Source organism: Mastigoproctus giganteus, chromosome 7 (assembly GCF_048544385.1).
Source record: "Mastigoproctus giganteus isolate SK-2022 chromosome 7, ASM4854438v1, whole genome shotgun sequence".
In the NCBI taxonomy this organism is placed as follows: Eukaryota; Metazoa; Arthropoda; class Arachnida; order Uropygi; family Thelyphonidae; genus Mastigoproctus; species Mastigoproctus giganteus.
Window position 1 is genome coordinate 138,223,130 of NC_143581.1, and position 15,934 is coordinate 138,239,063.

At 38.6% G+C, this 15,934-nt stretch overlaps 1 protein-coding gene across 2 annotated transcripts in view; it reads left to right on the forward strand.

Annotated features, from left to right (window-relative positions):
• The window catches only part of LOC150083221 (uncharacterized), a 354,281-nt gene that overhangs the window by 149,701 nt on the left and 188,646 nt on the right, over positions 1–15,934 (forward strand). For both annotated transcript variants that reach the window (XM_090377110.1, XM_090377111.1), the window contains exon 7: positions 11,965–12,097. In XM_090377110.1, the coding sequence (XP_090233236.1) occupies positions 11,965–12,097 (133 nt within the window). The remainder of the gene's footprint in view (positions 1–11,964; positions 12,098–15,934) is intronic.

A 15,934-nucleotide genomic window follows, 5' to 3' on the forward strand; every position in this document is an offset into this window, starting at 1 on the left:
ATCTCTCTGTGTAAATTAGCCAAATTACATTTCAAAAATCCACACAATATCTTGTGTGTTCGTGTTTGCATATCCACCTATGCAAATTGGTATTATCATGGTTCAGTATGATGAAGATTAATCCACTTCCTTGACTAGGTACAATTATTGTATAAAATTTTTTAGTAGTCCTTCACATTGTTTTAATGTGTTGGAGAGTGCAGAGGTTTATATACCACTGCTAGGTGTGTGTGGCTATTGAGACAATCCCCAGTTTTAAACCCCTATGTAACAGCTAATTTTTCAATAATTTTTATTTGCTTTTTTTTCCTTTTATTATTATATGGGTTCTAAATACTAAATATCATTTTAATATTAATAGTAGCTTTTTTAAAATTTTTTTAATACAATTTCTGAGGAAGTTGGATTTTTTTGGCAACTTTACACATTTTAAAGGCAAATAATAAGGAAATAAACAATTTCCATACTGTTATTCCTAAATATTTCTAATCAAATTTCTGTTAGTAAAGAATAGTATAGCCTTTCAGATTATTTAATATACAATATCACATTGACATTTTTAATAGTTTTTTAATGAAATTTTTAAATATGCAGCTCTCAAAACAATTATAAGATGTCAGCATATAAAATATGTCAAGGAGACATTTCTAATTGAAATTATAAAATCTCTTTTGTCATAGACAAAAGAATTATTTTTATAAAAAAATTTTATAAAATCATCCAATTTTATTTTTTACTGAAATTAATCTGGCATTCTTTCAACAGAATGCCTTGTGAAGGATGCACTATTGCATGAACAAGTAAAAATAGTTATGAAATAGAACAAGATGAAATAGAATTTTTTAATGTTATAAAAATAGAACAAGTTGTTTTCATATGCTCTCTCAATGTCCATTTGAACATTGTCTCAATGTTTCCACACACAGAACCTGATTCAGTTATTGTTATTGGCTTCTGAAAGACTTCATGAGTTGCAAAATAATGGCTTCTTTTAAGCTACTAAGACTAATCAAAACACTTCATTTTTCATTGCGTTTTTCCAGCATAGTGATACCAGATAAAGAGGCGATATTATTTCCAAATAATATAGTTTTACCTTAAAGTAAACTGTATTACGAAACTATATGTTATGAAGGTAGTGAGTTTCTCAGTAACTTGTAACTATTAGCATTAGTAGAGACATATGATGCAAGAAAGCAAGCTTATATAGCATCTGCCAAAAAAAAAAAAAAAAAAACCCTTTCCGTTTCATCGGTCCATTCACTCCAAAAGCTTGTCTAGTTCACCCTTGAATTTATTTAAGCTCTCAACTTCCACAATGACATACAGAAGTTTGTTCCAGCAATAAATCAGCCACTGGATAAAGGCAAATTTCCTCACATCTATTCTACAATTGTCTTTCCTCAATATGAATTTATGGCCACTCAGGTGCAGAATCTGAGCAAGAGGAAGAATCCCATCGGCGTTGAGCTTGCTCAATCCATTCAAGGCCTTATATACCTCAATCAGTTCATCTCACAGATGCCTCGCATCTACAATTCAAGAGACAATGGATGTCGAAAATAAGGAGGTACAGGACGACTCTGTCCTGGAACTCTTTGCGAAAGACGAAGAAGAAATGGATACAGGCCAACGTCCAGTCTTTCCAAAGAGAGATAAACCCAGAACTGAGAAAATCAAGCCCTCAGCCCTTCGGAAGCCACCAGACGGACCCAGTAAATCAAAATAATGGGTACATTTAAATTTCTCCAATGGAATTGCCGTGGATTTCGTAGAAATAGAGATGACATCAAGGTTCTCCTGAGTAAGCATGAACCAACTTGCTTTTGCTTACAGGAGACGTATTTAAAGGCAAACGAGGACCCTTACTTACGTAACTGCTCAGTTATTCGCAGAGACAGAGCTGGGGATGGACCTGCCCACGGAGGAGTCGCTATCCTTGTGGGTAACCATAACCCGTTTCAAGTTGTGCTTCTTACCACTAATCTGGAGGCTGTAGCAGTTCGTCTTACAGTTGGGTTCCTTTTAACTGTCTGCTCCATTTATTTGCCACCTGGGAACGACACCGCCCAGGCAGACCTTGATGATCTCATCAAGCAACTGCCACCCCCTTTTCTATTATTGGGGGATTTCAATGGACATAATCCGCTGTGGGGTAGTTCTGACATCAACAGAAGAGGTCGGATTATCGAGCGATTGCTTGAAAACAATGATCTGGCCCTTCTAAATGTGGGATCTAACACCTTTTTTCACTCGGCTACCCGTTCATTTACTGCCATTGATCTTTCCATCTGCTCCCCTTCCCTCCTGCCTCTGAGTACATGGGAGGTTGAAGAAAACCTTTATGGTAGTGATCACTTCCCCGTGTTATCCACCATTTCAAATGGGAGACAATGTCACCAGTCGAGGATACCACGTTGGAAGATCGATCATGCCGACTGGAATGCCTTTCGTCATCTGGCAACGTTTAATACCACTATAGTCGGCCAGGAGCCAATTAATGAGGCAGTAAAAGACATCACAGAAAGTATAGTCCAGGCAGCAGCAGTTGCAATTCCCAGGACATCATCCCGCTTTCCACGTTTTCCAAAACCATGGTGGAATGGAGAATGCACAGCAGCTAGGAAGGCTCAAAACAAAGCATGGGGAATATTTCGTCGTTACCCCACCACAGATAATTTAATAGCCTTCAAACGTGCACGTGCCAAAGCACGGTACATTAGACGTCAGAGCCAAAAGGAATCTTGGATCAAATTTACATCTTCCCTTACACGGGCCGCCAATCCCAAAGCCATCTGGGACAAAGTTCGGAAAATGAAGGGCAAATACAACTCACACCCTTCATCGATCCTGGAACATAATGGATGTAAAATTGCAGATGTAACTGCAATTGCAAATACTCTCGGGGAGACATTTGCTAAAGTGTCTTCAGAAACAGCTTACCCCCCAGAGTTCCTCGCACACAAGCAGAGAGCAGAAAAACATCACCTGAAGCTGTCCTCTAACAATCGCGAGGAATACAATCAGCCCTTTACACAATGGGAGCTGAAAGCAGCACTCTCGCTATCCAAGGCGAGTGCTGTTGGGCCAGACGACATCCATTATGAGATGATAAAACACCTTTCATCAGAATCTATGGATCATTTGCTCCGTCTCTATAATAGAATCTATTTTGAAGAGACATTTCCGGACTCATGGCATATGGCAACCGTCCTTCCCTTTCCGAAACCTGGAAAGGATCCAAAAATAGCAAAAAATTATCGTCCTATCGCTCTGACGAGCTGCTTGTGCAAGATTCTGGAAAGAATGGTCAATGCTCGTCTTTTGTGGTATTTAGAAGCTAACGACCTTCTTTCCAGAATACAGTGTGGCTTCCGAAGGAACAGGTCAACACTTGACCATTTAATCCGCTTGGAAACATCTATACGTGATGCTTTCCTGAAACGTGAGCACCAGGTGTCGGTTTTCTTTGATATGGAAAAAGCGTACGACACGGCTTGGAGATATGGAATTTTAAAAGACATATATAACTTTGGTCTTCGAGGACACATTGCCCTCTTTATTAAAAACTTCCTTACAGACCGGTCTTTCCAAGTTCGTGTAGGATCCACTCTCTCCCGGCCATTCTGCCAAGAAGAGGGAGTTCCACAAGGATCAGTTTTAAGCGTTACGCTTTTTGCTATCAAAGTTAACTCTATAACTGAACAACTTCCTCCAATCGTAAACAGTGCCCTCTTTGTAGATGATTTTAGCATCTTTTTGCAGTCATGCAATATGAGGGTCATTGAAAGGCAATTGCAGCATGCCATAGACCACGTCAACACTTGGGCAATGACTAATGGGTTTAGGTTCTCGCCACAGAAGACTGTCTGCGTACACTTTTGTCGCAAACGGAACCTTCACCCTGAACCAGAACTTAAACTCGGACAAGACATCATTCCAGTAGCACCCGAGACAAAATTCTTGGGGCTCATTTTCGACAAGAAGTTGACATTTTTACCTTATATTCGTCAACTGCGGACAAAGTGCACAAGAGGGTTGAATCTCCTACGCTCTATTTCCTCCAATAAATGGGGAGCAGACCGCTCCACTTTGCTCAGCCTCTATCGTGCACTTGTCCGATCTAAACTAGACTATGGGTCCCAAGTGTACGCATCGGCCAGAAATAGCGTACTTAGGTGGCTGGACCCAGTTCACCACCAAGCCATCCGCATTGCTACTGGAGCATTTAGAACATCCCCTGTCCAGAGTTTATATGTTGAAGCAACTGAACCACCACTGTCATTTCGACGAAAGCAATTGTCTTTAAAATATACTTTTAAATTAAAATCCCTGCCAGACAACCCTACGTGGACATCCGTTTTCAAGCCACGATGGGAAAACCTATATAACACTCGTCAGACTGCCAACCGGCCTTTTGGTATCCGCGTCCAAGAGCTGCTAAGAGAGCTCGACATCATGGTAGACAATGTTGCCCAGTCACCAAGGCAACCACTTCCACCCTGGCATGCTCGCTTACCATCATGTGACTTCTCCCTTAAAAATTGGGATAAGTCAGTAACTCCACCTGCTGTCTACCACCAACTCTACGCTGCCCACCGGGCCGAATATTCCAACTTCTTGCCTGTCTTCACTGATGGCTCGAAGTCGGAGTTGTCTGTTGGATCTGCTGCTATCTTTCCAGGTCTTTCTATATCTGGAAAGATTCCCCAACAATGCAGCATATATACAGCCGAGTTGTATGCTATAGAGTTAGCCTTGGACCATATTAAAACCCACAGGTATCAAAGGTGTATGGTGTACACTGACTCTCTCAGTACACTGCAGGCTTTATCTAGTATGAGGTATAATCCTCATCCATTTGTGATCCGGATTCAGCAGATGCTACACTCTCTGTCTGAGTGTTCTTTCGACATTCGTTTCTGCTGGATTCCAAGCCACATTGGGATCGTGGGAAATGAACTGGCAGATGCTGCGGCTAGGTCACCAGAACCCCACAGCACTTACTGCCTGTTAGTCCCCTATACAGACTACAGGCAGCTAATACAGGCTAAATTACTGTCCCAATGGCAAAATTCTTGGCATGATCATGTCACAAACAAGCTTTATCAGATAAAGCCTGTAATCCGACATTGGCAGTCTAGTCTGCGCAGGAGTCGCAGAGAGGAAGTTGTTCTAGCTCGCCTCCGCATAGGACACAGTCATCTTACGCATGCATTTCTGCTGAGGGCAGATGACTGTCCTATGTGTGAGAACTGTGACACCTATTTAAGTATACGTCACATTTTAATCGAGTGTCCACGTTTTAGACATGAACGTGACTTTTATTTTACCGATTTTAGTCATCTGGCTGAGCCTTATACACTCAGTCAGATTTTATCTGACAATGACAATGTGTCTGCTGTTTTTAGCTTTTTAAAATCAGTAAGCCTTTTTACCCGTATTTAAAATTGAATTTTTATTGCTTTGCTGATATACTTTTATACCTTTAACATCTATGTTATATCTCGACATGGTGGCCTAATTAACTAGGTCACTGAATACTTTAATTTTTTACACATGACCTGGATTTGGCGCATTATAGCCTTAGTTGCTAATGCGCCAATAAACCCCAAACCAAACCAAACCAATCACAGATGCCTCGTCTCCAGACTCTGCAATTTGCAGAACTTAAGCCGTTCTGGTAACAGCAACCCTTTGTTCCACTCACTAATCTCGTTGCTCTTCTCAGTACTCAAGGTGTGCCCTGACCATTGCCTTATACAAGGGGAAAATCATTTCCTTATTTCTACTAGCAAAATTCCTATATATATCATTGACAGACCCCATGAGCTACTCTTGCAGCCTTTTTTGCACCGCTCAGAAAACTTCATTAACTCATTAACAATTAACCCCAGGTCTTTTTTATTCTCCACTACCCTGAGTGTAGTACCACACAGTTGGTATGCTATTCTGGGGTTACTGCTACCCATATGCAGCACTTTGCATTTGTTAATGTTAAACTTCAGTTGCCACCTCTCAGCCCATCTGCTCAACTTTCCCAGATCCTGTTGCAGTAGCATACTGTCCTTACTAACTCTACCAACCTTTGTATTGTCCGCAAACTATTCTTTCATTGTTTTAAAATGCTCTGATTACCATTAGGGAGATTACCATTGACTCAACCCCAGGTGCCTAATGGTGAAATAATAACAGATTTTGGTATTAAAATAGTGTAATTGGCTTGTTTCCAATTTTTCACTTTCATTTTCAGCCTACACCAAAGCTCGCAACAATTGTAAAGCAGTTATTAATCAGTCCAAAATAGATTTTGAGCAGGCTAAGAGTAGAAAACTTGCTTTTTGTCTTAACGGTAGCCGAGCATTCTGGTCTCTTGCCAAAGCTATGGGCTGGAACTTTTGCCCACTGTCACCGCTTGCACCCCTGTCAAAACCAAATGGTTCTATTGTCACTTCAGCCAAGGATAAAGCTGACCTGATAGCTTCCCATTTTTCTTCCAACTCATCTATTAATGACCTTGGTAAAACACCTCCCACCATTCCCAACATGCTCCATTCAATGCCTCCTGTGGTCTTCTGTCAAAAGGATGTCCAAAGGATTTTGATGAGAAGCTCCAGGTCCTGATGGTATTTCTGCACTTGTTCTCAAAACTTGTGCTCCTGAGCTTACTCCTGTACTTTGCCACCTTTTTTCACTTTCTTACTCTGCTTGGAAATTTGCTTATATCCAGCCAATTCCTAAAAAGGGTGACAAATCCCTCCCATCCGGTTATCATCCCAATGCAATTAGCATTAGTAGAGGCATACCCAAGAATATGCAGCATCAGCCAAAAAAAAAAAAAACCTCCCATTTCATCCCTCCATTCGTTCCAAATGCCTGTCCAGCTCAGCCTTAAATTTATTTAGGCTGTTAGCTTCCACAACAAAAGATGGAAGCCTGTTCCACCAATCAACTACCCACTGGCTAAAGGCATATTTCCGCACATCCATTCTACTACTATCTTTTTTCAATTTGAAACTGTGTCCCCTCAGGTTCTTAGTCTGAGCAAGAAGAAGAATCCCATCAGCATTCGGCTTGCTCAACCCATTCAAGGCCTTATACACCTCAATCAGATCACCTCGCAGGTGCCTACTGTCAAGGCACTGCAATTTGCAGAACTTAAGCTTTTCTTGGTAAGAGCACCCCTTTCTTCCCCTCGCCAATCTTGTTGCTCTTCTTTGTACTCGTTCTAGCAAATCTACATCCTTTCTCAAATGCTCAATTACTCCCAGGTCTTTTTCACTCTCTACTTCCCTGAGTGTAGTACCACAGAGTTGGTACGTTTCTTTTTGTTTATTGCTTCCCATATGCAGTACTTTGCATTTGTCCAGTTGCTACTTCTCAGCCCATTTTCCCAACTTATCTAGATCCAGTTGGAGTAGCATACTGTCATTACTGTCGTTAACAACCCTGCCAACCTTTGTATCATCTGCAAACTCGGACATTAAACCTGATATACCTTCATCAATATCATTAATAAATATGCAAAACAACAATGAGCCCAACACCGAACCCTGGGCAACTCCACTAATAACATTTGTCCACAAAGAGCAGTGTACACTGATTACCACTCTCTGTTGCCTCGCACTCAACCATCCCTTTATCCATTGTAGCAGCTTACCCTTGATGCCATACCTCTCCAATTTGTTCAGCAGTTTTCCATGTGCAACAGTATCAAAAGCTTTCTTGAAATCCAAGTATATGATATCAAAATTATTTTTGGCATTCAGTTCCTTTGTGACCACATCATAGTAACCAATCAAATTGGTCAGACAAGATTTCCCTTTGACAAACCCATGCTGTGTCTTAACTATTACTGCAGTCTTGTCTAGATGATCCTGCAATACTTCTTTAACCAGTGCTTCCATTATTTTCCCCGAAACACAAGTTAAACTAACAAGTCTATAGTTACTTGTGTCACCTTTTGAATCCCCTTTGTGAATTGGGGTTACATTTGCGCACCTCCAGTCCGTGGGGACCTCTCCTGCATCCAAGGAAGCTCTCATAATAATTCTAATAGATTAATTACTTCATTTGCTGCCTCCTTTAATATAACTGGATAGTTCCCACCTACCCTAGTGTTTTCCTTATGTTTAACTTCAATTTCTCCTCCCTTTTACTCTCAGTTATTACAAAATCACATAGCTTCCTGTTAGCATTTGGTAAACTTCTGGCACTCCCTTCGTTGAATAACTCCTCATGTGTGAATGTAGATGCAAAATACTCATTCAGTTTATCAGCTGCCTGAGCATGATCATCAATAGTCAACCCATCTATGTTAAGTGATCCAATCTGATTCATCCCTTTCCTTCTAGAGTTTACATAAGTAAAGAACTCCTTGCTGTTTTTCTTTCCATCCATCACCAAAGATTTCTCATAAACTGCCTTTGCCTGCCGAACCTAAGACAAATTGAAAATCCCCCTACCATAGAATATTGTTCACAAATCTGGGGGAGTGTCCCTAAAACTTCTCTCATTTTGGAGCAGTGCCTCCAAAATCTCTCTCAGGCCTCTAGGTTCCATTCAGAAGAGGGCAGTTAGGTTAATTGATGACTCATCTCTAAAACAGTTTCTCCACTTGCTCTCTCATAGACATACTGTTTCTGCAGCATGCCTTTTCTACAGATATTTCCATGGGCACTGTTCTTCTGAATTGGCTTCTATAATTACCGCTCTTTCTTTCAGAACAGTTTGAACACGTGCCGTCACCAGCCAACAACCAGACTTGATAAAATGCTTTCTGCCCAGGTACCATATGGTGACCTGTACTGCGCCTCTCGTGCAGTACCTTTATTTCCACCTTCCCTGGCGGGTGGGGGGGAGCCGGACTCCTGACCCCTTGCCACCCTTTTAGGCTCTAGTCACTTAAATCTCAGGAAACTAGGTGACAGGGCGTGCCAGAGTAAATATAAATCTACTGGGCACCTGGTTTGCCTCCCCAGGACCAAGTGTGGAAACAGTGGTTCCCAATATGGCCCAACGGGAACTTGTTCCAGGAAAATTAATGGAGGCACTGGTTAAAGAAGCACTGCAGGATCATTTAGACAAGACTTCAGTTATAGCTCGGACACAGCATGGTTTTGTTAAGGGGAAGTCTTGCCTGACCAATTTGATTGGATACTATGATGTAGTCACAAAAGAACGGGATGCAGGGAATAGCTTTGATATTATATACTTGGATCTTAGAAAGGCTTTTGATACTGTTGCACATGGAAGACTGCTACACAGATTGGAGCAGTGTGACATTGGAGGCAAATTGCTGCTATGGATAAAGGGGTGGTTGAGGGGGAGAAGACAGAGAGTGGTAATCAATGGACACTGCTCATCGTGGACTAATGTTATTAGTGGAGTCTCTCAGGGCTCAGTGTTGGGTCCATTATTGTTTTCTGTATTTATAAATGATATTGATGATGGTATATCAAGCTTAATGTCCAAGTTTGCAGACGATACAAAGGTTGGCAGGGTTGTCAAGGACACTACTGACACTATGCTGCTGCAACAGGATCTGGAAAGGTTGAGCAGATGGGCTGAGAGGTGGCAAATGAAGTTTAACATTGACAAATGTAAAGTACTACACATGGGAAACAGCAACCCCAGAGCAACGTATCAACTCTGTGGTACTACACTGACAGTGGTAGAGAATGAAAGGGACTTGGGGGTGGTTGTGCAGGCAGATATGAAGTTCTCTGAGCAGTGCAGATGGGCTGCAAGAGTAGCTCATGGAGTATTGTCAATGATATACAGGAATTTTTCCAGCAGGGATAAGGAGGTGATTATTCCCTTGTATAAGGCAATGGTCAGGCCACACTTGGAGTACTGTATACAGGTCTGGAGGCCTCATTTCAAGAAGGATGTAGAGCTGCTGGAACGAGTACAGAGAAGGGCAACAAGATTAGTGAATGGAACAAAGGGGTGCTCTTACGAAGAAAGGCTTAAGTTTTGCAAATTACAGTGTCTGGTGACTAGGCACCAGCAAGGTGATCTGATAGAGGTGTATAAAGCCTTGAATGGTTTAAGCATGCTCAATGCTGATGGGATTCTTCCTCTAGCTCAGAAAAATCACCTGAGAGGGCATAAATTCAAATTGAGGAAAGACAGATGTAGGATAGACGTGCAGGAATTTGCCTTTAGCCAGTGGGTGGTTGGTTGGTGGAACACTAACCAACCACCCCCTTGTATTGGAGGTTGATAGCCTAAATAAGTTTAAGGCTCAGCTGGACAGGTATTTTGAACGAACAGAGGGGTGAAGTGGAAGTGGGTTTTTTTTTTTTTTTTTGGCTGATGCTGCATAAGCTTGCTTTCTTGCATCAAATGCCTCTACTAATGCTAATGCTAACGGCTAAATGGCCAGAAGAACAACGGTACACAACACTACACAGCCCACAGTGACAAGAAGAATTGTCATTCATTTCATCGTCTTCCACATTTTCTCTCTCTCTCTCTCTCTCTCTCTCTCTCAATATCTTCCCCATCAATTTGGTGTAACATCTCGTAACTGTCATTTGGTGTTTCTTTAGTTTTATAAAAATTTGAGGTTGATTCATTGTTCTATTCTTTTGTCTGTCATTTTTCTGCAAAATCACAAAATTCACTAAATAATGATAACCTGTCTCATGGCAAACCAAATGGGCATGTTGGAATGCGACTTGGCAGATGACTAGGGAAAGGTTCAAGGTCAACTGCTGTGCCTTTGGTGCCTCCATAGCCAGGTGGGCAGGATCAGCAGTGCGTAGCACACGCTTTTTGATTAGACCAGGGTTCGAGCCCGTGACCACCGCATATCCCCAGAGCAATATGGCCCTAGTTGCTAATGCCCCCTAAAAACCAAATAACAAAACAAAGCAGTGCCTTTGTTCACAAGGGGAGCTTGGTATGTAGTGGCTGTGTGTGTGTGTGTGTGCAGTCTTGTTATTTAATGACGATACCTCATAAAAGCTATTAAAATAACTGATTATTATTATTATATTGTCATGAAGACTAGTTGTGAAAGAAAAATAGCAATAAAATTTTCTTAATATTATTATTTCATTATGTTTGCATGGGAATATGTCATTATGCTAAACAATTAGACTAGAATTTAATTTGCAGTAGTATTCAATTTGAATTAGTAAAACCCACATGGAGTGTAATTGATTATAAACCAGCTATGATAGTTGTAGCTGGCTGTGAAAAGTTTTTGCAATGACATTGTGTTTTTTGGTGGTAGATATGGTTAAGCAGCTTAAAATTTTCTAATCAAAAAAGTAATTAGCCAGTTGAACAAACTACTCCTTTAATGTCAACTTTTAGAACTAATAAGCTTACTTAAATTTAATGAGGTATTGAACAAGTGACTGGATAGTATAGATGAAAATAGGTGATGGCATTAGGTGCATTATTTATTTTTATTAAAAAAAAAAAATACATGTTGTTTAAACCAAACTTTTTTATATTAGTGCCCATACTTTTTAAATTAATAAAATAATTTTTTTAAGATTAATTAACGAGAATAATCTAGTCATAATTAATGGACGATTTATTATTATACAGTAACTTAGTACATAATACTCATTCATAGTAATGTGTCAGGAGCTTATGGTAGGAGATCTTCTTTAATAGCACACAGTTATAATTAATTAGAATAAATAATAATAAAAATAGTATGGGAGGGAGTTGGTTGGTTGCTTTTCTCAACAAGGCTTTACTAATTCTATTAAGTGTGTTTGTCACAGTTTCTTTTTCTAGGAATTTTAAATTTGTATGCCTTATGGGAAATAATTTTCCTTACTTTATACTGATATAAAATTTATTTTTGAAAAAAAAAAATTATATCAGCATTTTAAAAATTTTTAAATTAAGAAGGAAATAGAGTTTGGTTTGAATATTTAATTATTTTGTGAGTTTTAATGAATTTTCACATCTCAACTGATTTTTGTTCCCTTTTAGATAAAACTGGCAGATATGCTAGGAAAAGTTATAATTCCTATAAATTTTATTGATCAGTGGCCTCCAGAATGCTTAGCTATTCAGTTTGCATCTACTCAATATATCCCTTGGAAGATCACAGACAGTGACCACAGTAAGCATTTAAATTTATCAAAAAATATATTTTTTGAAAAATATATATTTTAAATAAATAGGTTTTCATATATTTTTCTAATTGTAGTAAAGAATCTTAGTGTTGGATTAATGCACAAAAGACTTTTTAATGATTAAATATTGGATTAATTTAAAAAAAAAAAAAAGAAAGAAAAAAAGTTGTTTAATCCTTTTGAGAGTATGCATGTTTTGAAGTTTATTTCAACGTAATATTGACTGTGCGTGCGTGCGCGGATTGCCGTAACCTGAGCTCGGAAACGGTGCTGTATGAGTGATGGTATCCGCTGAGAATAAGTAACAATAGTCTTCTCCTATGATGAAGCGTTACTTATTTGAGATAGTGCAATATCATGGAAATTGTTGTGAAGGTATTCACAATATGAGATATACTTAACGATGCCAATTTATAGCTATTTAATTAGTTGGCTACATACAGAAATGATGCAATTGCACTAACTTATACATCAGACAACACTGTTCAATAAAAATTTAATAATAAAAAATTATTATATTATTATAGTATAATAATGATAATTAAAAATAAATAAATAAATAAATAAAATAAATATAATTTTGTCGTAAACAAATACAAAGTGAATACAAAGTGCTTTAGGAATATTTTAGCTTGCATATCCTGGACAACACACAGCAAGAGGGGAGCTTGCCACACAGTCATAAACATATCTCAAATAAATAAATAAAATACAGTAAATCCCCGTTATTCGCGGTATCTGTATTCGTGGTTTCGCATATTCGCGGTCACTGATTTAATATAAAATGAAACCAAAAAAAAAATGTGAATTTTAAAGCGCCGTGAATATTTTTCGCCATAAAAAAACATGGGCGGGGCTAAAATTATCTTTCCCGATCAAAGCAGCGCTCAGTGGATGGGGGAGAGGGGTGACAAAATCGCGAGCGTGGATGTTTCTCGCTAATCCTTGTTCAGTATGTGTTATGCGCTTGTCATGGAAGGTTTCGTCGTTTGCTTTTAATTTATATGCTTATAAATTTATCAATTTATAAATTGATATGCTTACAAAAGTGATAAATCTACCATTTTGCAGTGTAAAACAGACTTTTTCTAGTGTGTTAATGGAAGAAAGTGACTTTATTGTGGACAAGTTCTTTCTAACCTGTACAAAAATATGGCTACGAATAACAAGGGAAATGTGAAAAGATCAAAGAAGGTGATGACATTAGCGAATAAAATTGAGTTATTAGACAAAATTTCTAATGGTGAAAGTGTCTCCTCAGTGGCAAAACATTATAAAATCAATGAGTCAATGGTATGATCAATCAAAAAATCGGAAGAAAAAATCCGCCGTAGTGTCCGTGAAAACGCGCTAATTGCTTCAAAAATTTGCTATGTAACTCGTGATGTTAAATTAGAAAAAATGGAAAAGGCTTTAAATCTGTGGATAGAAGACCAAACTCAAAATAAAATTCCGCTAAGTTCACTCATCATTCGTGAAAAGGCAAAACTCCTTTATCAACACTTTAGCAAAACTGCTGATAGCACTGGCGGGATAATTTTTTTTTGCTAACAAAGGCGCTTGTTTGAAAGATTTGTTTGAAATTTCTAATAAATATTACATTTAATATTAAATTGTTTCTTATTTTCATTTCGATGCCATATGCTTGCATTTCACTATGTACTGTCTATGTACATAGTCATATTTTGAAGGTACATATAATACATACATAGACAAAATTTTAGACTAGTTTTTCTTATATATTTCATACTTTGGAATGGAACCCCTTTATTATTATGGGAGCCATAACTCAGTATTCGCGTTTTCGGTATTCGCGGCATTTCTCAGGAACGTAACCCCCGCGAATAGCGGGGGTTACTGTACAGTGCAACCTTGATATAACCTGGGTGTTGGGCAACAACTTTAATACTTCTGTTATAAGCAAAGCACATTATAAGCTGATAAAATTTTACAATTTTTTCCCCCCTGTTTGTTTTTTTAACATAAATACTCTTTACTTAGTAAATAAATACTTTATTTAGTAATTTTTCATGACTGAAAGTTTTAAAGTATTAAAGATTATATCATTCCCTTTACATCCCTTTACAATCAATCGATTGTATGATGCACCTTAATTTCAGAAAAAAAAAGCTTTGATTCTAAGAAAAATAAATAAATAAAATAAAACACTAAAATAAATCTAACAAATATTTTTATTATAATAGAATTCAATTTACTAACAACAATAGTACTGGTATTTATCAGTAGGTATGTTATTCATCACTTCCTTTTGAATCTTCTGAGCCGTCTATATTTGAATCAATATCAGAGTCTACTTCACATTCAGAGTCAGATTCTTCTGAGCTGTCATTATCTTCATTATTCCATAATATATCATCTGAGCCATTGAGAGCATTGGTGATGCAACATTTTTTAAATGAGTGCTGCACTATTCTTTCCAGGATCAGCTTCCAAGCAGTTGATGCTAATTTTGATGCCGGCACTTTCTTAATTTTTTCGGAAGGTGTCAGCGGAAGGCTGTCGGTCAACAGCCAGGATTCATATTCCTTTCTCAAGTAATCCATAAATGGTTTGTTGACTGAAACATCAAGTGGCTGCAGTTTGGCTAGTCATGCCACCAGGAATCACAGCCAAGTCACCACGTTTTTGCACGATTTTATTTTTGACATATTCGGACAAATGTCCACAAAATTCATCAAGTGCTAGCATGCTAGGTGCATTATGAATTCCAGGACATCTATTCCACACAACATTTAGCAAGTCTTCCATAAGCTCTGCCGACATCCATCCATTTTTTTGTGCATGCACAATAACATCTTTGGGGAAAATTTCATTCTTTGGTATGGTTTTTCTATTTAAAATTAAATATGGTGGCCACTTTCGACCATCAGCGGTGATGCGCATAGCATCACAGTGATACGCTTCTTTTCGTAGACTGTGCTTATAATCTTGATTGCTTTAGCGTTGACTGTGTAATTTGGAGACATATCGAAGAAGACTGGGGTTTCATCAGCATTTCCAATTTGACTAAACTCCTAGTTTCTTTTTTTCCTTAATTTCATCACCTGTCGCTGAAAGTTAATCAGCTTCTGTTGAAAGTCTGCAGGAATTTTTTGACAGATAGATGTTCAACGCTTTAACGATAATCCACTACGATGCATGAGTCTGTCGCACCAGCCGTGACTGCCTTTTAAAAATTTTTTCTGTTCCGAGAGACTTGGCAATTTCTCAGGCTTTCAATTGCATGGCTTGTTAAGTGATGGCTAATCCTTTTACACGTGTCTCCATTACAAAACGTATCGCAGCTTCATCAACTTGGGGAAATCTTCCTTTCTTAGGCCCTGTAAAGCACTTGGTTGTTGCTTTGCACGAAAATATGAAATTGCGATCATTTCTCCAACGACGAACATTTACTTCACTAATGTCAAAATGTCGACCCACAGCTCTATTTCCACGTTCTTTTGCATACACAATAACTTTTCGTTTCAATGCGGCTTCGTAGTGCAATCATTTTGACAACATTTTAATGTGGAATGAAGGATCAAAATGAACGAAATACAGTAACTCCACTTATTACGTACTTTTGAAGATACAAACAGAACTTCCTAGTTTTCCCTGAGTGAGCTCCACTATAATGAAATAACAATGACTTCACATTTCGAAAGCACGTGAAATCACCCATGCCACTTTATCCTCCAATGGAATTGGAGAATACGATAACAGTCAAACTTGGAGGCAGGGTTTCCATGTAAAAACAAAATGTGTGGTGCGGTGCAATGCGTGGGAAAATTCAAAGAAAAACTGCTATTGTAAGACGCCATCGA